Source organism: Paroedura picta, chromosome 11, assembly GCF_049243985.1.
Source record: "Paroedura picta isolate Pp20150507F chromosome 11, Ppicta_v3.0, whole genome shotgun sequence".
Lineage (NCBI taxonomy): Eukaryota > Metazoa > Chordata > Lepidosauria > Squamata > Gekkonidae > Paroedura > Paroedura picta.
In genome coordinates, this window is record NC_135379.1 from 61,057,059 (window position 1) to 61,083,625 (window position 26,567).

The 26,567-nt window shown below is 45.1% G+C and overlaps 2 protein-coding genes across 6 annotated transcripts in view; one reads left to right on the forward strand and one right to left on the reverse strand.

Moving 5' to 3' along the window:
• RPIA (ribose 5-phosphate isomerase A) overlaps positions 1–2,844 on the forward strand; it is a 29,898-nt gene extending 27,054 nt beyond the window's left edge. For all 4 annotated transcript variants that reach the window (XM_077303865.1, XM_077303864.1, XM_077303867.1 and 1 more), the window contains 2 exons: positions 868–967; positions 1,590–2,844. In XM_077303865.1, the coding sequence (XP_077159980.1) occupies positions 868–967; positions 1,590–1,687 (198 nt within the window). In that variant the 3' untranslated portion in view covers positions 1,688–2,844. The remainder of the gene's footprint in view (positions 1–867; positions 968–1,589) is intronic.
• Positions 2,845–13,063: 10,219 nt separating this feature from the next.
• COX18 (cytochrome c oxidase assembly factor COX18) lies at positions 13,064–21,270 on the reverse strand. 2 transcript variants are annotated; one of them, XM_077302531.1, is made up of 6 exons: positions 20,972–21,270; positions 20,776–20,876; positions 18,613–18,776; positions 14,883–15,004; positions 13,897–14,004; positions 13,064–13,399 (listed from the first exon to the last, which is right to left on the reverse strand). In XM_077302531.1, exons 1-6 carry the CDS (start codon positions 21,245–21,247, stop codon positions 13,229–13,231), a joined length of 942 nt encoding a protein of 313 aa, XP_077158646.1. In that variant the 5' UTR covers positions 21,248–21,270; the 3' UTR covers positions 13,064–13,228. The 2 variants fall into 2 exon arrangements, with proteins under 2 accessions (XP_077158646.1, XP_077158645.1); XM_077302530.1 differs by having other exon boundaries at positions 14,883–15,007.
• Between the last annotated feature and the right edge of the window lie 5,297 nt (positions 21,271–26,567).

The following is a 26,567-nucleotide window of genomic DNA, read 5'->3' on the forward strand; positions in this document are numbered from 1 at the left end:
TTTATATACTGTCACTCTCAAAGACTCTTGGCGGTTTACAATAAAATAGTAAAAACACAGAACCGTTAAAATCTTCAAAACATTAAAACACATTAAAAGATGGCTATTCATTGGTTAACTTACCACCACCACCACCACCACCACCACCCCTGCCCAGCTAGCAGTCTGGAGCTCTGTCCTTAGGAGCAGGGGTTCTGATCTCACCCACTCTAAGGGATCCCCTGATGGTAATTCCGGGACCTCAGCCTGACCACAACCATACGCTTGGTGGAAGAGCTCTGTCTTACAGGCTCTGTGGAAAGCTGATAACTCTAGCAGGGCCCTTAACTTTTCCGGGAGCTCATTCCACCAGGCTGGGGACAGGGCTTTTTTGTCCAGGAGTGGTAGAGGACAGAAAACCTGGGAAGAACCAACTGTCACAAATGCCTAGCAGCAGCCAAGACTGTAGTGGTTGCCTAGCAGCAGTCAGTTCTTAAAATTATAGGTGTTGTTTCTAAAAACTATAGGTGTTGCCTGGAGGATCGTGATGGGTTGGACACGACTCTGCACCTAACAACAACAACAACTTTTTATTTAAATTTCAGATTTCTTTGCAACCCAAGCACTTTTCTCCGGCTTATTGAAAGATCTGTCTTGTCTCTCCTTGGCTCCATTCTCTGAGTTTAAATATCTACAGATTGGGTCATGTTGAGAATTAGATATGTTTATTGTTAAATGCAGATTTCCCCTTATCTGTAATTAATGGATTGAATCTTGGTTCAATTTTAAATAAATTAGTTGTAAAATCAAAGCTTATTTTGGCTAATTCTGTTGATGCCTTTAAAAATACTTTATAGTCTAGTACTATTGATATCTTTTGTTTCTTAGGGGCCAGTGGTGACAGACAATGGAAATTTTCTGCTGGACTGGAAATTTGACAAAGTGCATAACTGGGGCGATGTGAATGTGGCCATCAAGATGATGCCAGGTGAAGAGAGTGTGGTCGTGTCCAATATCCAGCGGGTCCTGTATCCTTGCCTGTAGCTTCTAGATGTGACTGAGACGTTGCAGCCATTCCCTTAAGGGCACCTATCTTTTTATTAGAAGACGTGTGACTAGCAAGGCTGCTCACTTCCAGGACTAGTGCCTCAGTCTTAAGAAAACTTTCCTGGGAAGTCAGTCCCACTGAATAAACTGGAACTTACTTCTGAGTAAGTAGTACTTAGGCCTGCTCCCGGATTCCTTGTTCCGTAAAGATGTTTAAGGGCAAGAAAGATGGTTTGCAAGTGAAGTGAAACAAACTCGTGCTCAGAATTGGCTCTGGGGTAGAATTTGAGAATCTTGAGTGCATTTGATAGATCCTATTTCCTTTGAGGCAAAATATGCTACAGGAACCTTTCTGAGCCCCCCCCCTCCCTGCTCTTCTTACTTGCATTTTGAGGATTGGAGGTTTAATTAGGTGAAGGTAAAAAAAAAAAGGAATGCTCAAGCAGTTTCCTAATACACGTCTTCTGAAGAGTGAATCCAGTCTTGCAGTAAGATAATTCAAAATGTATTATACAAAGCATCTTAATATAGTGCTGAACAATAATTTGGATTGTCTGTTCTAGGAGTGGTGGAAACTGGTCTCTTCATCAACATGGCAGAGCGAATTTACTTCGGTATGGAAGATGGCACAGTCAGCATCCGTGAGAAGCTGGCCCCCTGACCATCCCTCATTGTCAGGGTGCCCAAGACAGCTTGCCTTAGAGGGGTGGTGTGCCTACCCAGCAAATGCACAAGACGAACAGCTGAAGTGAATTTATTTTTTAACTGTTTTTTTTTAATTCATGAATGTGTTTAATCTCTTTAAAGAGTAATTGAAAATGTTCAACAGAATTTATTTTAAACTTTTTTCCTTTGGTGCTTATACAAAATGTTTACCAACAGGGATATGACTAATTATTCTTCAGCCATCTGGTCTGCTCAGGCAATGTCCCAGCAGGGAATGATGCTAACTGCATTTCTGGGTGCCATGCTGAAGCCCAGAAAACAGAAGATTCATATCCCATTGGAACTTGCAGATGCCTTCTTAGAACCTCTTGGTTCTGTGTCTCTTAAAATAATTTTTTCATAATGTTTTTAATAATGCAGCCTATGTAATTTCACTATACTGCAGTTGATATCTGTTCCCCGAGATGCCATCATGTAAATGGCATTTTAAGTTCTATTTAGGACTAATTATTGCATTTTCTGTGGCTGTTCCCACATTGCTTTCTCTTAACATATGAAAAAATGGTTTGCATCCTAGACCTGCTGCAGTCAGCACTAGCAGACAAAGCTACATGTGTCTTGTTGCTGGCCTCTATGTGCCATTGACACCTTTGGACCTCCCCCTGAAGCGACATGAGAATATTTGTGCCAGAGTTTCTTTCATATGGCTGTGAGTAGAGTATGGATTTGAGCTCAGTTTGGTACATCAGCAGTGTACCAACCTTTTGTTGGGCCCTTTCCAGTTGGGGGTGTTCCAATTTCTTTGTTAAGAGCATAATTTATTTTCAGAGTTATTTGAATGCCTAGAGTTTGGTGTGGAGCTGAATTTTGCTATACAGTGGAAAGTTTCTGGTTCCCTGCTTTCATGCGTTGATGATTGTATTCACTAAATACAAAGAATGAATGAGCTTCCTGCCTTAATGAAGTCACATTTTCAACGGTGACAGCTGTGCCATGAGATCACCAAGAGTCGGACATGACTCATTTTTAATAATTATGTTAAAAGACCTCAAATTGTCTATTACGAGGAAAGAACTGTAAGAAAATATGGAATGGCAATATCCTGTGTATTTTCTTGTTATATGAAACTGCATAAAACCTACATCAATAGTATCCACGCAAAAATTGGTAGTGGGAAGTACTGTCAAGTTGCGGCCAAGAGAGCCAGCTTGGTCTAGTGATTAAGAGCAGCGGCTTCTAATCTGGTGAGCAGAGTTTGATTCCCCACTCCTCCACATGCAGCCACCTGGGTGACCTTGGGCTTTCCACAGCACTGATGTAGAGCTGTTCTAACCAAGCAGGAATATCTGGGCTCTCAGCCTCACCTGCCTCACAGGGTATCTGTGGTGGGGAGAGGAAAGGGAAGACAATTCTCAGCCACTTTGAGACTCATTTTAGTAGAGAAAAGTTGCCTATAAAAACCACCTCTTCAACTTACAGCATTTCCTCACAGGGTTTTCAAAGCAAGAGAAGACATATTCATAAACCCCTAACTTCAGACTGGAGCCTGAGAAGGCAGATTTGGGGAGGGAAGGAACAGAGTACGGATAAGTCACAAAATTCATTCTTAGAAGTTGCCACAGTCTCCAGAACTGATTTGTATGATCTAAAGCAGTGGTCCCCAACCTTTTTATCACCGGGGACCACTCAACACCTTTTACTGAGGCCCGGTGGGGGGGGGTAGTTTACTCTACTCTCAATCAATGCCCTAGAGCTCTCTGATTGCTATGGTAATGTTTAAACATCCCTTCAAAATAAGATACAGACATGCCACAACAATGAAGTGTGTTGTAAAGGGCTGGGGGGGATGAAGTAAAGGGCCAGGGGGGGGAGAAGGCGTCCTTCGGGGCCCACCTCCAATTAGTTGAAGGACCACATGTGGTCCGCGACCCACAGGTTGGGGATCGCTAATCTAAAGGCCACTTGCAATTTGAGCTTAACTACAGGATGTGAAACTGACATTTACACAAATTGGCCAGGTACATCACCAGTACCCCTATGGTCGGCACCCTGTCAGGGGACTGGTGTGGGAAATGGTGTCCAGAGCAGTGAGCTGACATTTCTCTGATGTGGCCGTCTATTAGGTAACAACCCAGTGAACCTGTGAGTACTTGTAAAACTGCAAACTGATGGACTGGGATGAGCTGATGAACTAGATCAACATCTTGCCAGATAGGGAAACTGCTGCCATTCATTGGGAGGTGGAAAAATTGAGGGGCCAGGTCTGTGACACAGGGACTGATGGCAGCAGCCCAGAGATTGGAAGCATCAGCACAGTCGGTGCAACCAGTGCAGCCCATACCCCGGTGGGGGGTGACAGGCAGCCTTCTGACACAGATTGAGGGCAGCTGGGAGCTCTAGCTGCCCCTGTGGGGACTGTTCCAAGAACACCAGCCATGTCACAAAAGCTGCAAGAATTGCTTGATGGGGCTGCAGGGCTTACCTGTTTTATCATGTAGGTGGCCTCATGTTTGAGGGAGCACAGGTGCACCTTTGAGATGGATGCCAGCCATGGCTAGTACATGTGTGTCTACCTGGAAGGAGAGGCTGCGAAGCGGCCCAGTAGATTTGTATGATATGGGGGGGGTGGCTAACTGGAGGTCTTCGATACATTAATGTAGGCCAGGGGTAGTCAAACTGCGGCCCTCCAGATGTCCATGGACTACAATTCCCAGGAGCCCCTGCCAGCATTCGCTGGCAGGGGCTCCTGGGAATTGTAGTCCATGGACATCTGGAGGGCCGCAGTTTGACTACCCCTGATGTAGGCCCTGCATTAAACCAAGTCATCACCCAGCTACAGTGGCTGTTCTTGGTCAGTGGTGTGCTATGGTAGAGAGTTTCACCACCTGGCCAGCAGGATATCTGAGTCGTCTGAGGCCACTAAGGCCCAATTTCAGGTGGGTCGCAACCCAAAGATCCTCTACCGGGCACCATTGCATGACAACCCACAAGACCCAGCAGGTGAAGATCACCAAACAGTATCAGATCACCTTGGCTTCCTTATGCTCCTTCCATCTTTTCTTCTCAAGGGAATTGTTTGTGATTGAGCCTTCAGTATTTCACTTTCAAGAAACTCCTAGCCCTCTTGGACTCCCATCTAAGTCTTTCTGACCATGGGACTCTACCCAACATACTTTTAAGTCTGTTAAAATCTCCAGTCTATATGTCCAACAAGGAAAAGGATTACTGTTTCCCAAAATTGTAAATTCCAGAATCATATGGCCACTACTACCAAGTGTGCCCACTACTTCCACCTCATCTACCAGTTCTTCCGTACTGGTGAGAATCAAGCCTAAAATAGCAGATACCCTGCCAGCAAGCTAGCAGTGGCCAATACAAGCCTGAAGTCTTCTGCAGAACCTGCCAGGGAGGCTTTGGAGAAGGCACAGTGAAGGACAAAATGGGTTGTGCCTGGGCTGTGGCAACAAGGGGCATTTTCTGGCTGACTGCTCCAAGAATTATGCCTGGCGGGGGTTAGCCAGTGAGGCAGCCACACAACCATCGATCTCTGGCAGGACTGAACATGAAGGACTGGTGGAAGTCCAGCGGCTGGCTCCAACACCACCACCCTGGAGGGATCTTTCAAGGAAGACCCCAGCCTGGTCCAATCAGCGGGAAACAGGAACAGCCTGCTGTGAAGCACACCCTGAATGGGGTGCAAATGCAACTTTAGTGTTCCTATCCCTGATCTTGGTTCTTGTGGCCCTGGGGAGCCCCCACTGGGGGTAAAGACTGAGACTGCAAGGGATTTTAGACTCCAGTTGCTCCTGGAGTCTAGTGAATCTAGTGGTAGCCCAGGACTTGAAACTGGAACCTGGGGCTCTGGAAAACGCCCTGAATTTTCCCTAGCTGGATGGAAACCTGGCTGTGGGAAGAAGTCATCCACCGGAGGGAACCGGTGGGTCTGGACATTGAAGGACACTGGGAACAAATGCAGTCTATAGTAGTCCTCTCTTGCTTGGACTGGACTGCTTGGTAGCACATACCCCAAGCTAGACATCCCTATTTAACACTCCACTGGGACAGTTTGAATACTTGGTCATGCTATTCGGTCTACACAGAGCTCCAGCCGTTTTTATGAACTTGATCAATGAGATGCTCCATGACCTGTTGTATAAGGGGCTGTTGGTTTATTTAGATGTTCTTATATACTTCAAAACCCGAATGACCGTATCAAGTTGGTGCAAGAGTACCTAAAATGGCTAAGAGAACTATCTGTATACAAAATTGGCCAAATGTGAGTTCCATAAAGACTGGACTTCCTGGGCTACAGAAACTCCAACCAGATGGAGAGGGACCTGGCCAAGGTTCGGGATGTGCTGGGTTGGTCCCTGCCACAGCTGGGTGTCAGTGTCTGGGATGGCTATTTTGGAGGGACCTGATGTCAAAACAATGTCTCCAAGGTTTAGCCATGTTTCTATCTACCTTTCATTCAGTATAATTTAATGTTGTCGGTGTGAATGTAGCTGGTTTAGGGAAGTGTAGTTTGCACTAGGGATTCCAACTGTAAAGTCATTTGATGTTATCAAAACTGTCAGTACACAACTGGTACAGAATGCTGCAGCCAGGTTTCTCACTAAGACATCATGGAGATCTCACATGCGGCCGGTACTCCAAGAACTTGGCTGGATCCCAGTTGAATTCCGGATTAAGCTTAAGGTTTTGGTAATCACCTTTAAGGCCATACGCAGTCGGGGCCCAGTGTATCCGAGAGACTGCCTCCCTGCCTATACCTCCAAAAGAGCTCTACGCTCTGCCACTTCCAACTGGCTGCGGATCCCTGGCCCTAAAGACATGTCGGACCCCAACAAGGGTCAGGACCTTTTCAGTCCTGGCCCCTACCTGGTGGAATGAGCTCCCTGAAGAGATCAGGGCCCTGCCTGAACCTTCCACAATTACGCAGGGCCTGCAAAAAGGAGCTCTTCCACCAGGCATTTGTTTGAGGCCGACTGACCCATAACATCTACAGGTCCCCTCCCCAGACTGAGAGGTCGAACCTACCAAGGGAGTGTCAAAGTTATTGTTGTTGAAATACTTTTCTAGTTCTAGTTGGTATGTTATTGTTGTTATATTGTTACTAGATACATTTATTTGTATATAGCCATAGACCTTTACAAAATATAAAATACAAATTTACAAACAGTAAAATAGAATAAAAGGAACTGTATAAAAATATAAAATTTAAGACCAAAAAACTGAAACAGCATACAAAGTGCAAGAGTGTTAAGAGGCTGCCTTAGTGGTTGTAACATTGGCCCTTATTTTCCTTGCAGCCAAGGCAAATAGGGCGGTTTTATATGTTACATCATCAACCTGGTCAGATAAAAGATAGATTATCTTTTCAGCAACGGAGTGAAGGTTAGAACCCCGTAAGGTCTCATTGAGGAATTTGGCTCTGGGTTGGGCATAAAGTAAGCAGTCAAAGATGTAGTGGGGTAAATCCTCCAGAGCTTGTGCACCACAAATACAGAAACGCTGTTTTTTTGGCGTACAGCTAAATCGACCCGCCAGTACCTCTGTAGGCATCGTTTCGAATCGAAGTGATGTAAAAGCTACTCTGAGATTATGGTTACTGATTTTCATTAGATAAGAGGATCTACGATGGTCATATTTAAACCGCTTAAACCATGTTGCTGTCTTAATTTCCAAAATTTGCATTCTGTCTAACTGGGCATCACTTTTGAAGATCCAGTCTCTAAGGTGAGAGTTATTAGCTGAAGGATTTAGGAGGTCATCGGGGATGGAGTAGCGTGCAATAAGGCTATTAATAAGGCAATGCCGTGCTGGATTCTAGCCTAGGTATGAAGTTTTCCTTCCATCCCCAGACCTCTACTCCATACAAAAGATGGGGGATAACCTTGCACTTGTATAATTTGAGGGCTGGATCGATGAGGAAGCCTCCTGTTGTATAATAAAACTTCAGAATAGTGTCCACTAGGCGTGTTGCAGAGGCTCTAATGGTGTCCAGATGAAGTTTCCAATTCAGCCTCTCACTAAATGTGATACCCAGATATTTAAATGAGTTGCACTGGCTAACAGAATTTCCAGATATGCTCCAAGAGAACTTTTTGGCCCTTTTTCTAAAGACCATTACTTTTGTCTTATCGTAGTTTATTTTAAGACCTTCTTCTTTACAATAAGCACCAAGTTGTTGTAGTAGTCTTTGCATCCCAATTTTTGTGAGGGAAATTAGGGCCATGTCATCTGCATAAAGTAAAATAGATATTTTTTGACCTCCTAGTATGGGAGAAACAAATTGTGGGCCAGAGAGTCTTTCTACAATGTTGTTAATGTATAAATTAAACAGCAGGGGAGCCAACACACATCCCTGCTTGACGCCCTTGCATGTTGGAATTTTGTTGGTTAGGGAGCCAGAAATTCCCACTCTAATTTGAGCATAAGTGTCAAAGTGCAACTCCCGCAGCAGAAATAGGAGCCGCCTATCAATGTTCAAGTCTGCTAATTTTTGCCATAGGCGCTGCCTGTCTATAGAATCAAAAGCTGCGGCCAAGTCAACGAATGCAACGTACAACACTTTCTTAGGGCCATTTATCCCTGAATAGACCAGTTGCTGAAGTATCTGACATTGGTCAATAGTACTAAAGCCCTTTCTGAATCCAGCTTGATGTGGGTATAAAATATGATTTTCATCTGCCCATTCCTCCAGCTTAATCAGTAAGTACTTACTGTACAGTTTTGCTGCTATGTCTAACAAACTAATAGGCCTATAGTTATTTGGAGCTGATTTGTCCCCTTTTTTGTAAATGGGCACAACAATGCTAAGTTTCCATCCAGGGGGGATTTGGCCTGTATTGTTAATTTGCGAGAAGGTTTTTGCTAATATAGGAGACCACCATGATGGAAAGGCTTTATAAAGATCTGTAGGGATCAGATCTTCCCCTGGGGACTTACCAGATGTCAATGAGATCAGGCCTTTGATTTCAGCCTCTGAAACTGTGGGCCAAACTGGGAGATCTGTTAGATCAGGAGGGATATGTTGTAAATGTGACATGGCTGTTGGGGATGAAGCCAAAAGGGCTCCAAAGACCTTGCTAAAATGCAGGGCCCAATCTTTAGCTGGTATTTGAGCCTCCAGATGATGGGACCAGGTGTTTAAACTATTGGAGACTAGTGCCCAAAAACGTGAGTCATTTTTCTCAGAAACCGCCCAATCTAATTCTTTCCATAAGGATTTGGCATGTTCGAGCTTTTTTTGTTTAATTAATTTTTTGTATTGTGATCTTAAATACAAAAGTTGGGGCATCCAGAACTCATTAGTATTTCTCCTTGCTTTCCTCATGGTGTGGGTTATATATTTTTTGAGAGTTTTACACTCTTGGTCAAACCAACCATTATTTGAATATGGTGAAAGTTTGATTGGTCTGTTATTAACAAGAAACGGCTTTAGGAGAGTAGTAATAGCTTCCCAGATTTGGATAGCATCATTATCTGACTGAAGGATAGCATGCCTCAAAGATTCTGTTTCTGGGTTTGCAAAAAATTGGGAGAATTTGGATTGAAGCTGATCAGACCATTTGAGTCTCCTAGAACATGGTAAACCTGCTAATTCAGAAACTGGTTTCAAGATTTTACTGCCAGTAGTTTTAAGTGTTAGTCTCAGTGGGCAGTGGTCTCTTAACAAGCTATCAACAACCTCAAACTTGGCTACTAGGTTAAGTAAATCAGATGAGACTGTGATGTAATCAATCGTGCTAGCTCGATAAGTTGATAGGTAAGTATAAGCACCTCCTGATATATCCAAGCTGGTACCATGCAAAATGTGTAGATTGGCCAAAGAGAGCAGTTTTAAAAGTTTGAGGCCAAATTTGTTGACAATCCTGTCCTTTGAGGAACGATCCGAGAGATAGGCATGGGTGGCTATTTGAGTACTCTTATTACCTCCTACATCAACTGCCCCAGAGCCTATTCTTGCATTGAAATCACCACCCATTATAATATAGGAATTTGGATAGTGAAGGAGCAAGGATTCTATGGTATCAGCCAGGGAGTCCCAGAGATCGTCTCCTTGGCTCTTACTACTATTAGGTGGAATGTATACATTAATGCATATTAATCTTCTGGGGAAAAGTCCCTTAACTAATAGGACCTGGAAGTTATTGTACTGACTATTTTCTAAGATTAAAACATCAACCGTTAAATCAACTGAAACAAAGGTAACCAGGCCTCCACGCCCCCGTCCCTTTGTATGTATCTTGGTTGCTGGGACTGAGAAGGCCTTGTAGCCCTGAATAGAAAGGAAATCCTGTTCCTGGATCCATGTTTCCTGCAGGAGAATAATGTCATGAATTTGCAAAAACTTTAAAAAATCAGTGTCGTGGAGCTTGTTCTTCCACCCCCCAATATTCCAGGACAAACACTTTAATTGTCAGGGCTCATTTGTGATCTTATTCAGATCTCCCTCCGGATCCAGGACTACACAGCCATTATTACATGATGGTGCAAGTGTAGTGCTTTCCTCTCTCGGTTTTTTGGATTTTTCATTGGGCAGAGTGCCCTCTAAGATCTCCCGATTGGTGCTGGTAGTGGGTTCGTTTTGCTTCCCTCTACTTGTTAAAATTGAGGTTGGGATCAGCGGCTGAGATGACCCAGATGTACTTGCTGGCGGTACATTGTTTTGATGAGGAGATTCTGTGCTTTGTGAGTGCATGCCTTTTGAAGTACTCAAAAGCTTAAGCCTTAGATGTTCCAATCTGGTAGTGATCTCTTTTTGCTCTGTAGGTGGAAGATCAGAGTAGGAGTTCAATAGGTCTTCTTCTATTGTGTTTTCAGGTTCAAAATGAGTTGGATCCAAGCATGGTTGAGTGGGTAGATCAGTCCACTGTATTAAATCTTGCTGGCGAGCATCCGTTGATGGTTCTTCAGAGTGACTACCCAATTTCATCAGGGGATTAGTATGCTGCTTCGGCAATAAAGGTTTTAGAATAGTGTTTTCAAAAATGCGAACTGGGAAAATACCTTTTGAGCGAAGAAATAACTTCTTACGGAGTAGTAGGGAAGGAAACCTGGGGCTATGAAATTCCAGTAAGATTCTTTGCGTTTGATTCAGATTGTAGAGAGGCTGTACTTGAACTAAGTCAAGTGAAGAAGTATTCACACCGAGGATATTACTTAGATGACGTATCACCAGTTGTTTTGTCTTCCAAGGAATGAGATGGTCTCCATACTTGCAAACAACCAGACAAACTTTGCATGGCAGAAGCTTAAGTTGGTAATTTAAACTCTCCTCCGAAGACTGCAGATGTGTGCTAGCCTTTTTAGACTCTCCATTATTTGTAACAAATGGCTTCTTGTCAAAATTAAGTATTTTAGGAGGTTGATTACATACTTCTTTCCCACTGAAGCCTAGGTTAGGGCCGAAGTGTTGTGCAAACAATTGTGTCATATTGTCAATCTTATCCTCAATAAACTTTATTCTTTCAAATAAGGCGTTCACAGTTTTGGCAGTCAGATGTGAGAGTTCACTTAGGATGTTATCGGAGGTTCTGCAATTGGCTTCAGCCTGGCCTTCTAACAGCCAAGCAGTTGAGTCATCTCCCTCTTTTCTTTCTTCTTCACACTGAGTCTTGATTATACAATTTTCCAGTGGAGCAAATCGGTTTGAGGTTGAGGCAGCATATTTTGAGATACCACTTGCCATAATAAAATCGTCTATCTTTGTCTGCTTGCTGGCAGGGGGTGGGGTAATATCGCCATCACCTTCACGCACCCTCTTACTCACCCTTTTACCACCTCCCATTGCAAAAGTCCTAAAGCTCACAAGTGCTTAAAGCTCACAAGTGAGAGGCTGTTATTGTCACAAATAGGCAATGAAAGGAACAGTCAGGAGGACAGGATATTCAAATAAACAAATGATGTTCAGGGGAGAAGAGAGACATAAAAGCTCGCTGCAATCCCGTCCACTGAGCTTATTAGTGTTAAGGCGTGTTGAAGCAAAACAAACTAAATACAGCAGACAAGGAAGAATTCCAGACAGGAAAAAAATGAAACAAGAGTTGCTAACTATAGATAATTGGCTTCTTATCTTCAGTATAGTTAACTCCCCCGGTGAGCTCCAAGGTAAAGACTCTCTTAGTTGACGGCACTCTGTTCTCGAAACACAGCAGAATTTAAGTATAAATGAGTCCTACCAGGTGTTTAGAGTTCCAAGCTCGGATGTAAAGACACAGGGTAAATCAGGTGGCACCGACGATAATACAAGCAACTCAAACAAGCTCCAGGAGTTAATTAGAAAAGAAAATGCGTAGGAGAGCCTCTAGAAACGCTGCTACTGCTCCGTCGCCATCTTGGTTTCCCCTAGTTACTAGTATCAAAGCGCGGCAGGCAGGAACGCGTGAGAGGATGGCCGCGGCTCCCTTTGGCGAAAGGGGGTGGGAAGTCCCCCCCCACCCCTGGTGACAGAGATTTGCGGCCCACAGGGAGGTTGCAACCCTCCCCCCTCAGCTCCCTTCCAGCAGGAGTGTACCTGCGGGCTGCAAAGCCCCATTGCTGCCTCTCTTCTCCTGGGTGACAATGGAGGCCACAGCCACAAGGTTTCTAGCAGGCAAGGAGGGAGGGTGGGAGCTGGAGGGCCCCGGACAGTCTCCTCCCAGGAGGCTGTTTTCCAAATATATAAGGGAGTGAAATAGTATTAAGGATATTGATACTGATACGGTTCCATGTGAATGTTCCAAAACATTTTCTGTAAACCACCCAGAGCCGTAGGGAAAGGTGGCATAAAGTCTATATAAATAAATATCTCCCTCCTGTAAAAACCTCAAAACAGTGATGGATATTTTGCCATGTCACCTAGTTATTGTACTAGCATATTCCTGTCAATTTATAGTGCCTGTATGGCCATCTTTCCCTTGCGGTATGGGGGATGGCATCTGGGATGTTTCACACCAAATGGGTGTGCAAGGGGGACTGGTGGTTAAGGGACAACAGTCCCTAGGTGCTTTAGCCTTAGCAAAGGTTTAGAGATGCTTGTTTTGCTATAACATTAATAAAGAGATTTTCTTTAACGAAGTCTGCTTTTGGAAGCAATCAACCGAACTTGCATTGGAAGTTCTCACTGGACCAAACTAAAGATTGAGTGGGATTTCTTAACTGCAGAATTACAGTACTTTTATTCTAGTTCCTGTCTTCCAGGAACCTATCTTGTACTTCTGCATGCTAGAGATAAATTTAAGACAGAAGACCGTTTTCTCCCGGATGGACTGAAAGCATGCATGCAGCTGAAGACTGGCAGAGTACTCGGTACACTAAACAAACAAAAAAGAAAAACCACTATGAACCCCCCCCCCACATTAACACATACTCCTAACAACGTAAGTGTGTCACAGTAATGTTTAATCTTCTCAAATGAAACACAGCACACAGTACTCGTTAAATCTTGTTAGTTCAAGGGAGGTTCCATGTGCAGTTAAGAGTCAATATGGTATTAGTTGATTTCAAGCTCCAGTGATGCCATGAACAAATGTTTGTTTCAAATTGTATCTCACTTCAAGGAATATTTAGTACAGATGGCAGCAATAATGTCCCTGTAAGGAGTGTCTGAATCAGACTTGGTCAGAGGTATTCGGCAGAGTCTACGGAAAGCAGGAGAGCGGAGCAGAAGATTGTGCAAAAGTCCCATGAAGCTTGAAGACACCCAGTACAAAGCCATGGCCTGCAATAATAGGAAAGAGATGTGTTTTATTTAATGAGCTAACAATCATAGACTATCAAGAACAACTGTCACATTTATCATAAAAAGGAGCTGCTTAAAGATATTTGCAGTAATCGCCGTGCCTAAGATAAAGAGAGCTTCTCTTAAGGTTCACAATCTATTAGGCACATACTGGTAGAAGAAAAGGAAGGGTTGTTCATATGCTGCTTTTCTCTACCTGAAGGAGTCTCAAAGCAGCTTACAATCTCCTTCCCTTTCCTCTCCCCTCTGTGATGGAGGTGAGGCTGAGAGAGCCCTGATATCACTGCTCGGTCAGAACAGTTTTATCAGTGCCGTGGCGAGCCCAAGGTCACACAGCTGGCTGCATGTGGGGGAGTGCAGAATCAAACCCAGCATGCCAGATTAGAAGTCAGCACTCCTAACCACTACACTAAACTGTAGTGCCAACCACTCAACTCCTGCAAGTCACTGACCAACTTCTGTCCTATTGTACTTACTGATGGCACAGTTGCAGCCATTGGGACCATAAGTACAGACATCCCTCGAAAGAAGTAAGTGGCATACTTCTGAATCCTGGACAGTCTGGTTTTTTGCAAGACAAAAATCTGAAGAGAAATTTAAATTTTAAGACACATGGAAAATGTCATCTGAGATGATGCATGGCAAATGCAGACTCTGGCTGGTTATTTGTGCCTTTACATTCTCTTCCAAGTTGACAATTTGGAAAATAACTTCGGCTTTGTATTAAAACATCCTACTATAATCATACAATTATTCATAGACATTGCTAATCCAAACTTTGATTTGGAAAATACTGAAAAGACAATGTAAAGACCAACAAATTTATTGAGCCACCTAGCTGTTGTGGGCAGTTAATCAGATTAAAGAAATATGTCAGTGCATAGAGAATAAAATGTAAAAAATAGGGAGTGGGGGTGAAAGCTCAAATGTATACAATATAAGCACAGTGACCATTCACAAAAGCAAAGATATTACTCTAGTACTGCTTTGGTAAATATCTGAAAACGATTTTGGCAGTGCTATGGATTTTTAGTGTTGATTATGAATACCATTTACAGTATATTACAGACAAGGTGTATGAGGCTATTTTTTGTTTCAACATGACTTCCCTTCTAGAATTAAGAAACATACAGTGAGGGCCCGATTCGTTTTTTTTCCATTGCCACCCACTGTCACCACTGAGAAATGGTGTAACTATCTGTAACCCAAGGAATTTTAGTACATTTTAATTTTAATGTGTAATTAATAAAGTATATAACCTATGTATTGCGACTATGTTGTAAATCGCCTCAAGCCCAATGAAAGAGAGGCAGTCTAGAAATGTAATATTAAATAATAATAAATTGAGCAAGATAAAGCAGAAGAGATGCCTGTGTACACCACCCTGAGTTATTTGGGGAAAAGGTGGGAGAATCATGTGTACAGTATATTTAGAGTGGTCCCAGCTCTACTTTTTACATACTTCCACTATCAGCAGATTCAGGAGTCCAAGAGTGATGGGCAAAATCAGAGTATGATCAGGTACAGTGAGGTCCGTAAACCAGAGGGTACCTCCCACAGAAAACTGTTCCTGGATAGGAATCCCTGCTGAAGACACAGAAAATTAACATGTATTTTCTATTTCTATTCTTGTAGAGCAGCGGTCCCCAACCTTTTTGCGGTTGAGGACCGCCTCCGGGTGTGGGGGAGAGCCGGTGGGACGGGTGCCACGCACGTGCGGCAGCTGTGTGCAAACGGGCATGCGCAGAGTTGCTACGTTTGCGCCAGCAGGGGGCACAAAAGCGCATGTGCGGCAACTCCGCCCATGTGCGTTTGCGTCCCCTGGCGGCTGTGCCTGCCTCTTCCCCCCACCCTCGCAAGTGAGAAGCTAGCCAGGTTGCGAGCGAAGCGGCCGCTTTACTTGCGGCCTGGCGAGCTTCTCGCTGCAAGGAGGGGAAGAGAGGCAGGCACAGCCGCCAGCAACCCCGTTGATGACCCCCGTTGTAGAGCACCTGGTGATAGAAACACAATGCATAATCAAATTATTGTGAATCTAAAGAATGCTGGGAAATTTTGAAGAAATTAGTAGGAATTTTAGAAATGGGGGATTTTTGAAAGAGTCAGAGTTGTAGGTTACTGCTGTTAAAAAGGGTGAAATTGTTTCCCAAGCAGTTGAGAAGCAGGAGACTAGGGTCCATGAGGGAGGAAGTGAATGACTCTTGTGAAACCTTTTATGGCCAAGAAAGCAGTAAAATTCCCCTTAAAGGCAATGAGCTGAGCAAAAAGTGAAGGGCTTGCTTTTGAAGATCACAACCACAAATCAGAATTCTTCTCAATTTAACTATTTTGTTGCCTTCAACTTTTCCTTTGTTAATTTCTGAGGACCTAAGAAAGTTGTATTCTTGGGCACCCATAGCATATGGAAAAAATGGCCCTAGAAATCACTAAGGCAGTTTCCTGCTTTCAGCTACAAAGAGCCTCCAGAAGTCAGAGCAAAGACAGATGGGGATTGCCTCCCCCCACCTCCAAGTGCTGGAGTTTGAGGAAGGGACAGGGAAGCTCTAGGCAGTCTCAGGGCCAGACAATAAACAATGCAGTACTCAGGGAAGGTTCCTCTAACTTGCCTGAAACTGACCCTACCCCCCCCCCCCCCGGCCCTAGCATGATTCCTGCTAAGGCTGCCATCACAACAGACCACAGAGCGTCCCAGCATGCTGTCCTTTCAGACTCAGTCAGATCTTTATGACGGTTGCAGACCAGCGTGAGGAAAATTAACAACCAGTTACAAGACAGTTTAAGAGCCTCTTGTGGCGCAGAGTGGTAAGGCAGCTGTCTGAAAGCTTTGCCCATGAGGCTGGGAGTTCAATCCCAGCAGCCGGCTCAAGGTTGACTCAGCCTTCCATCCTTCCGGGGTCGGTAAAATGAGTACCCAGCTTGCTGGGGGGTAAACGGTAATGACTGGGGAAGGCACTGGCAAACCACCCCGTATTGAGTCTGCCATGAAAACGCTAGAGGGCGTCACCCCAAGGGTTAGACATGACCCGGTGCTTGCACAGGGGATACCTTTACCTTTACTTTACCTTTACAAGACAGTTAGGGTTCAGAAGCAAAAAAGCATAAAACAGTTAAAAGCATAACTTTACTAATAATATTAAATACTTTATAAAACTGCCAAAATCATAGAATAAATATAAATATATACGTTAGTCATCTTACACTGAACTTTCATGGCTGCAGCACAGAGCCTGGGGATGCTATACGTTATAGCACAATTTGTGTCTGCGAGCAATAAACAAGTATAAACTTGAACTGAACATCCTGGGATTCTATATTTATTTATTTATTTTTATTTATTTATCATACTTATATACCGCCCTCCCCGGAGGCTCAGGGCGGTTTACATCATAACAGAGAACAATACATAAAACAGTCTGTAACATGTATAACTGATAACTAATAATTGTAACCAAAATAACAGCACAATATAACGGTATAACAATATAGTACTACAAACAGGTCCAGGGCTTATTGATGGGATTCTGAGGGGGGTGGTTTATTTATTGAATTCTGAGGGGGGTGGGGGGGGAGCAGGGGCCCTTGGTCGCTGTTGATTACGTCTGGTCTCAGCCAAATGCCTGGTGGAGGAGCTCCTTTTTGCAGGCCCTGCGGAACTGTTTAAGCTCCGTCAGGGCCCTGATCTCTTCTGGGAGCTCGTTCCACCAGGTAGGGGCCAGAACAGAGAATGCTCTGGCCCTGGTCGAGACCAGACGGACTTCTTTAGGGCCAGGGATCCTTAGCTGGTTGGTGGTAGTAGAGCGCAGAGCTCTTTTGGGGGCATAGGCGGGGAGGCGGTCCCTCAGGTACACTGGGCCCTGACCGCGTATGGCCTTGAAGGTAATAACCAGAACCTTTAGTCTGATCCGGAATTCAACTGGTAACCATTGCAGCTGGTGGAGAATAGGCCGGATATGAGACCTCCACGGTGTTGCTGTGAGGATCCTGGCTGCTGCATTTTGAACCAGTTGTAGTTTCCGGGTCAGGGCTGAGGGCAGGCCTGCGTAGAGCGAGTTACAAAAGTCCAGTCTAGAGGTGACCGTCGCATGGATCACTGTGGCTAGATGTTCCGGGGCCAGGTAGGGCGCTAGTAGTTTGGCTTGGCGGAGATGGTAAAATGCCAGCCGCGCTACCTTTGTGATCTGGGCCTCCATTGTGAGGGAGGCGTCCAGAATCACGCCTAGGTTCCTGGCGGAGTGAGCCGTATAATAATATAATGGTGAAAATAATGGTGAAAAAATAATAATGGTGAAAAAAATGGAATGTGCATCTATATAATATTGGCAGTGAAGAGGTTTATGTACCATTGTCTCTATCTGATCAGAGCCACAGGGGCACTTCCTCTCCCTTTCAGGCTTTTTCAAGGCATCCAAATGTGGGAAGAAAAAAGGCTTCAGCACTGTAGCCACAGCAGCACATGGATCATAAAGAACTAGCAGGCCTCTGCGATGCAAGCCCAAATCCCCAGTTCCCTGGGTTTACCTGACTTTCTTTGAAATCTGATTGCCAATTTGAAAAATTGCTTTATTAAAAACTTGCTGGGTTTCTGGGATCTCTTCACGGTTGAAAGGAATCCCAGCTGTCCTTAGTTCCATTTTGCATATCAAATAATCCTTTAGAATTAGATGTATGACAGGGACAGATGGCTTATTTTATGATGTGATGATTTGGCTTGAGCTCTCTATGGATGGCTCTGTGGAATACTTGACAGCTGCCCTCTGGAACAACATTTTCTCCCCTTTTATAAGACTCGCTATTCTACTTTATGCCAAGTTGTCTCAAACTTGAAAGACGGGGCTTTTTAAAAAAGAGAAATTTAGAAAATTTCTGAACCCATACATCCAGTAAACAAACAAAAGACCAAGTGGATAACAGCTGAATTACACAGTTTATGATTGTTAAAGTGTTATTGTGTTCAAAATGTATTAAGACCAAAGCTGTTGATATATTCCCTGTACTGTTGCGTTCAAACGTTTTTCAAATGTTATAACTCCAAAACTGTTGTTGTGTTCTCTGTACTGTGCCAGCATCACAGTGAACTGGGAGCTATACATTTTCATTGTAAACCACCCTGAACCACAAGGGAAAGCGGTATAGAAATGTAAGAAATAAAATAATAAAATAAAACACACTCTGTATCATCAACTTAAAATTATTACCTTCAGAAGCTGTTCTACCAATGCTTAAGTTACGCAAAGCGAAGGAAACAAAGACCCATACTGGAACCTGTATCCATATCAGCAAGCTAGCCTTAAGAGGGTGGCAATTATCTCGAACGTATAACTCTGAAGTAATTCTTTTCAGATTCTTCCTGAAATGGAACCTGGTTAGAAAGATAAGCATAAGACAATCCTATATAATGAGGTCTAATGGGTTCCAAACACCTCCAACGTGACAGCGAGGAACAGAACACTACGCTCAAAAGAGTTCTCAAAGCTCTTATAGCACACATGATATACATTAGAATAATTGTTTTTTATACCAATTTATACCTTCCTCTGCTTACCCCTGTGAGGTAGGTGGGTTTAAGGGAACTCTGACAGGATTAATCTGCAAGAACAGCTGTAACAAAAAGAACTATAACTAGCCCAAGATCACCCAGCTGCCTGCATGTGGAGGAGTGGGGAATCCAACTGAGTTTTCTAAATTAGAGGGTGTCGCTCTCAACCACACAAGGCATTCTTTTTCATGTGCTCAGAGTTGGCCATCTGATAGGTACAAAGAAGTTTAGTTAACTAACTTTCTCAAATTTCTATCAGATGTTTATAAAGTATTAACTTATTAGGACAACCCAAAAAAAGATTTTACTCATTTGTTTGATATTGATGCTAATTATAAAAAGTAAATTGGCTAGCTCATATTAGAAAATATTTTTTAAAACTGCAATGCTTTATTGCATTAAAATATTAAGACATTTTTCTATTAATGTGACTGAGTTACTGTAATTTTTTTAACACTTCAGGGTTTTTTTTATTCTGGACTACTACACTAGTGGTAGACCAAACTTTAAAAAACCTTCCACACTTAAGAAAATGTTTTTGCTTTTAACTGACTTAGCAACAGCTGTTAAAACAAAAAATAGTGTGAAAGGCAGAAGACCAAATTCTGGTTTGAAGATAACATCTTCAACACACACACCCCTCCTACTCAGATGAGCACTCTCTATGGAACTGCAGAAGAACCATACCTGCACCATGTTAAGTTGTACTATAACTATTGTTGACTGTTGATTATTGATATAGTTACCGAATTTGCTTTATTATATTTGTTAGAATTGTTGCTAAAATGGATGCTAAAACTGTTGATAACCACCAAATTTGCCTGTACTCTGTTACGCATCTAATGTTCTCTGTAAACCACCCTGAGCCACAGGGGAGGGTAGCACATAAATGCAAATAAAATAAATAAACGATTCCTACTAGCAGCCAGGCCAAGGCATTACTTTTCCTTAAGCCCTTTAATAAGAACATCCAAAGAGCCCTGCTGGATCAGACCAGTGAGGTCCATCTAGTCCAGCATTCTGTCTCACATAGGGGTCAAACCAGTTCCTCTTCAGGGCCAACAACAAAGCACAGAGCAATCTTCCTCTATGTTGAGAACCCCCTGAAACATTCTTCAGCCTTTGAGAAACCCCAGAAGTGGCACCATCCTGCAGAATATGGTTGGGTAGCATAGCTGTGTTCATGCCCACCAGGCTCTGCCTCTTCCCATCCCCTCAAGGCCCACCACTGGCCAATTTGGGGAGGGCGGGCAGGACAGCATGACTGTATAAAGTCGCATTACCTGATATATGCTTAACAAATACATAATACATAATGAACCCATTGGGGAAACCCTCCCAGGGCCATCAAGAAACTCCAGGCCTTCTGCTGATGTTGCCTTCTGTCTCTGGAATTCGGAGGATTGTAGCCTCTGCATGAGAGAGGTATCTCTCTAATCCAGGGGTAGTCAAACTGCGGCCCTCCAGATGTCCATGGACTACAATTCCCAGGAGCCCCTGCCAGCATTCGCTGGCAGGGTCTCCTGGGAATTGTAGTCCATGGACATCTGGAGGGCCTCAGTTTGACTACCCCTGCGTCTAATCCCTTATTCAAGGTGTTTATTCCTGGGGCCACCTCTCCATCTCCTGGCAGAGGAGTCCACAGTTAATCCCTCTCGGCGTCAAGGAGCATTTCCTTTCGCCCACCAGCGTTCCTTGGAAGCCCTCGAGGCGCGGCCCTGCAACCCTCCTCCGCCCTTGCGGTCCTTGGGGAGCCTTCCTCGGTTAGGAGTCGCGGCCTTGGCCCCCCGCTGCCTGGCCAGGCCCTGGGCTGAGGCCTCACCGTTCGTCCTGCGGGGTCCAGGCGCGGCTGGCGGCGCAGGCGGAGACCTCCCGGCGGAGCTGCTGGGCGAGGAGCTGCACTTGGGGCTGCAGGTTCTCCAGCTGCCTGCGGAGACACAGGCCGACGCCCGTCAGGGGGGGCCCCTCAGGAGAACCCCCCAGCCTTTCAACTCTCTCTCCCTCCCCCCCCCACTCACCCGGGCGAGGACGCGGGCCTGCAGGGCGGCGAGCGGGAGGGTGAGGCCGGTGCGGAGGGCGGCGCTGGCGGCGAGCACGCTGGCCCACCACGGCAGCCCCGACGCGGCCTGCAGCGCCACCAGCCCCGCCTCGGCCCCCGCCACGGGCGCCGACGCCGACACGGCCTCCCACCACGCCCAGCCCGCGCCGGACCCCGCGCTCGCGCTCGCCCCGCGCGCCCCCGCCCCCGCGGGCACGGAGCCCCGGGGACGCCCCCGCCGCAGCACCCGCAGCATCCCGGCCGGCCGGAAACGAGGAGGGAGGACTTCCGCACCCCGGAAGGGCTTCGTCCGGAAGTGTTCGTTAGGGGGCCGCCTCGGGCCTCCAGATGTCCAATTGGGACTCCAATTCCCATGAGCCCCTGCCAGCACATCAGGAGGACCCCAGGTTGACTGCCCCTGCTCTAGGCCAGAGGTAGTCAACCTGGGGTCCTCCAGATGTCCATGGACTACAATTCCCATGAGCCCCTGCCAGCACATCAGGAGGACCCCAGGTTGACTGCCCCTGCTCTAGGCCAGAGGTAGTCAACCTGGGGTCCTCCAGATGTCCATGGACTACAATTCCCATGAGCCACTGCCAGCACATCAGGAGGACCCCAGGTTGACTGCCCCTGCTCTAGGCCAGAGGTAGTCAACCTGGGGTCCTCCAGATGTCCATGGACTACAATTCCCATGAGCCCCTGCCAGCACATCAGGAGGACCCCAGGTTGACTGCCCCTGCTCTAGGCCAGAGGTAGTCAACCTGGGGTCCTCCAGATGTCCATGGACTCCAATTCCCATGAGCCCCTGCCAGCAAATGCTGGCAGGGGCTCATGGGAATTGTAGTCCATGGACATCTGGGGGACCACAGGTTGACTACCCCTGCTCTAGGGGAACTGATCCAGTGCAGGAATCTGGAGGGTGTGTGCGTTTCCATCGGGTGGCCCCCGTCTGACCCTTGGGGTGACGCCCTCCAGCATTTTCATGGCAGACTCAATACGGGGTGGTTTGCCAGTGCCTTCCCCAGTCATTACCGTTTTACCCCCCCCCCCAGCAAGCTGGGTACTCATTTCACCGACCTTGGAAGGATGGAAGGCTGAGTCAACCTTGAGCCAACTGCTGGGATTGAACTCCCAGCCTCATGGGCAGAGCTTTCAGACGGCTGCCTTACCACTCTGCGCCACAAGAGGCTCTTGTTTTATTAAAGCATGCTAAAAGATTTTTCCTAAGTCTGTGTTCTATGCTGTAAAAATATGATTCTGAAGCACAGATCCTCATGGATCCTTGGAGGGTTTGCACTGGGTCACCTCACACTAAACATCAAATCTTGTCAGAGTCCACTGTCACCTTTTAAGACCAACAAAGGTTTATTCAAGGTGCGAGCTTGAATGGATGGAAGTTCATAGGCTTAGTTGTGGCAAGGTCAGCCAGGGTTTTCTTTTTCTTTTTTTCCCTTCCCTAACTGAGGCAGCTGCATGCATCCGGGTGAGGGATCTACCTGTCCAAAAAGATTAGTTCAGCTGAACGAAATTGAGCAATTTGGGGAAACAGCCTCAATAAAATCAGCCCTTTCTACCTGGAGGCAGTGGCTTGAAGGGGACAGGGTACCATTTGAGGTTTGGACTGATCACAAGAACCTCAAAGCCCTTAAGCGGCCCAGGAAGCTGAATGCCAAGTATGTCTCCTGGCAGACATGTTGCCACACCTTCCCCAATACGAAAGCCTCTGAGACATAGTTATGGTCTCTGTTCATCCCCCCCATAAGACTTGTTACAGTTACTTGAAGCCAGAGATTGGGAAGGGTGGTGGTGGATTGCCCTTGGCTCCAGGAATCCTTAGTCTCAGATCTCAAATACAAGAACCTGAAAGCCGATCTTACAGAATGGGAGGGCTTGGTCTACCCAGAAAGAATGCGGCCAAGGAAGCTTATAAACTATAGGCTGAGAAGAAACAAGTGCCTGAGCTAAGCTTGAAGGTAGGGGACATGGTTTACATCTCCACCAAGCACCTGAAATGTCACCAAGCCTGTAGGAAACTGGGCCATACATTTGTGGGAACTTCCCCTGTTTCCCTATGTGAACAGAATTACAGTTGAACTGAAACTACCTTGTCAATTAAACAGTATAGTTTTAATAATGACTTACTATTGGAAGCAAAGGCACATGGAGGCAGTAAGTTCCATGGCAGTAACTAATTTTAATAGACAGCATTTTTCTCCACTCGAGAAAAATGCTGTCTATTAAAATTAGTTGCTGCCATGGAACAGCCAAAGGATGCTCCTGGTTCATATATCTGCCCACTCAACAGGCTGGAAGTAAAATGCAGTGGCCAGGATCCTCACTGCAACACCGTGGAGGTCCTATATCCGGCCCATTCTCCACCAACTGCAATGGTTGCCAGTTGAATTCCGGATCAGACTAAAGGTTCTGGTAATTACCTTCAAGGCCATACGCGGTCAGGGCCCAGTGTACCTGAGGGACCGCCTCCCTGCCTATGCCCCCAAATGAGCCCTGCGTTCCACTGCTATCAACCAGCTAAAGGTCCCTGGCCCTAAAGAAGTCAATCTGGTCTCAACCAGGACCAGAGCTTTCTCTGTCCTGGCCCCCACCTTGTGGAACGAGCTCCCAGAGGAGATCAGAGCCCTGACAGAGCTTAAACAGTTCCGCAGGGCCTGCAAGGAGGAGCTCTTCCGCCAGGCATTTGGTTGAGACCAGATATATATAACCAACAGCGACCAAAGGGCCCCTGCTCCCCGCCCCCTCTCAGAACACCACCTCTACACTCTGGACCTGTTTGTATGTTGCAACGTTGTATTGTTTATTGGTTATACAATTATAATGTTATATGTTTACAATTATTAGTTATTATTGCACGGTTATTCAAATGTTTTATAGACTGTTCCATGTATTGTTCTTATGTTATTATGTAAACCACCCAGAGCTCCCGGGGAGGGCGGTATATAAATATAATAAATAAATAATAAATAAATAAAGTTACCCAAAGGAGCAGGAGGTGTCACAGAACCATAAGAGGAATCCACACAAACAGTACCTACAAAATGATGCACAAAATATCACTTTGCCTTGTTATTGCAATTACATATGAAACTGAAGATAGAGGAAAGGAACAGAATTCTGCCTCAGAAATGTTTTTCTTGCTCTGCCTTGTATTTTTGATTAGCTAGTCATCTAGGGAAGGCACAGGCAAACCACCCCGTATTGAGTCTACCATGAAAATGCTAGAGGGCCTCACCCCAAGGGTCAGACATGACCCGGTGCTTGCACAGGGGATACCTTTACCTTTTTTTAGTCATAAAACATGGCTTCAATTTCCCATGCATCAATGCAACCTTCTTTTTTTTTAGACTGAGAGGTTATGCAGCTAATGTATACCAACATTTATTAAAATCACATTTTTATGTAAGACTAGCTGCAAAACCCGTTCATAAGATCGGGCTTTGAAAGGCCCCCACCCAGTCCCCGCTGGCCGCAGGCATGATGGCCGCCTCCCTAAGGCCTGCCAAGAGCTCTTGCTGACTTGCAGTGGTGGCGAGAACGCTTGTAGGGCCCTAGGGAAGGGAACCTTCCCCCCACACACACACACCGTTGGCGTGGCCGGTTCCATGGGGCCCGTTTGAAAGTTTGGACCAGTTATCATTCAGTTCACTCTCAGTTGTGACTGGGGGTAGATATGTTTTAATAAGGATAATATGGTAGCCCACAGAGAGCGATAGCAAAATGGCTATAGCAATCAGGGGACAAGATCCTAAAAATGAACTATTAAGTCCTGAGTTGGGCTTAACAAGACATGCTAATCCAGCTCTACAACGACCTTTGCGATGAACTCTGGTTGCAGGAGAATGATAAACAATGAAATCTTTGACGTTGGGAGCATCAACCAACTAGGTTTCTTGAAGTAAAATACAGTGGAAATTAGAAAGATAATTAATAAGGTCTACATCGTTACATTTGTTAGTCCAACCTGCAACATTCCACGAAATAATATTGAAAGTGCTCGCAGTTGGACTCTGGAGGAGTCAGTTCTGATTAGAGATTTGGTCCAGAACGCCATCAGAATCATCGAAAATGCAGCCGTTGAGGATGGAGGTTCTTGAGGTAGCAGTTGGGGCAGAGGAATTCTCAAATGCTGCAGGGTTACATGCAGGTCCTCCCAAAAGGACTCCAGCTTCAGACAGCTCTTGTGCCAATGATTTGTTATTACACTTCACTTGTGGTGTCAAACTGGGGCAAGTTTTATGTGGAGTTTGCATGGCCAAGTCACAGTCATTGTAAATATTGAGTAAGTGCAGAAGCATCAGAGACTGATCAGCAGGTTTCAACTTTTTGTCACCTTCTGCTCTGTCACATGGCTTCCCTAGGTCAGACTGGCTCTTACACTTTGCTGATTGAGTTGAGTTAGGTGCAGGCCATTGGTTGAGTAAGGGCTCACAAGGTGACATAGTGACTTGAGGAGAAGAGCCAATTTGTTGCGAATCTGAAGAGAAGTCAAAGTCCTTTGCTTCTGTTGCTTCTGGAGCTCTGGGTCCCTGAGAATATTGGAATTAGTTTGAGGTAGAGTTTTTGGGTATGTTTGTAGATGTCTTGCCGGTGCACAGACTACCAATTGGAAATAGAGAGTTGAGCTTTTGAGTTTTCATTAAATCCTTTGGTGAAGAGGCTGCTGAGCAAGTATAACTTGGAAAGGGAAATTTGCTTTCATAAGATTCTTTGGCAATGATAGATGAACTGAGCTTTTCCCCCAGGCACTTTAGCAGCAGGGGAAGAGGCTTTTGGAAATATGGTGAGATATCTCGGACGACACAAAGGCAGGGGTTTTGAGTCAGCAAAGACTCTGGTTGGAAATATCCAGAAATTTCTCAAGAAACTTTTTGTTCATGAGCAGAAAAGGAAGCCTTTCCGATCCAAAGGTAACTATTACTCTTCTGTAGAAAGAAGCACTTGGCAGCCAATGAAGGTCTATGATATCAATATCAGTAAGCTTGCAGTCCAAGATCTGGGAAAAAGATTGATCTTCTAGAATTCCATTTGTTATGATTGAACCTTACATTTCCTATTAACATGGCCAGCTTCTTTGGTTGGAAGCAGCGGCTAATCGTGCGAGGAGGTTCATTTGACAGGCAGGGCGACATGTGTGAAATGGATTTCACAGTTTTAGTTTTGGTAGAAGGTGTCTTGACAGTATTTACTTGCAAACCTGTTTTTATACCACTGGGGGGTGAGGAGAGCAGCTTCTCAGAGAGAGATTTCAAAGTTGTTTTAGCCAAGTCAAGTGTTATGTTGATTTGGTCAAGTTTGGTATAGATATTTAAAACTGTCTCGATTACAAGAGTGGTTTGTTTGGCTAGAAGTTCAAAAGCGTTGATGTTGTTTTCGTAGCCAGAATTGGTTTCTTGCGGCAGGGAATCCTTTGCAGATAAGGTAGGTTTCGCAATGGCGTCTTCCAGAGTTGGCTGTGGATTATGTTGCTCTTGTATTTGCACCTGTCCGTTTTCTAGCACAGCAAACCTGTTAAATGTGGAGAAAGTACTTAAAATAGTTTCTGTACTTTGTTGTTGTTA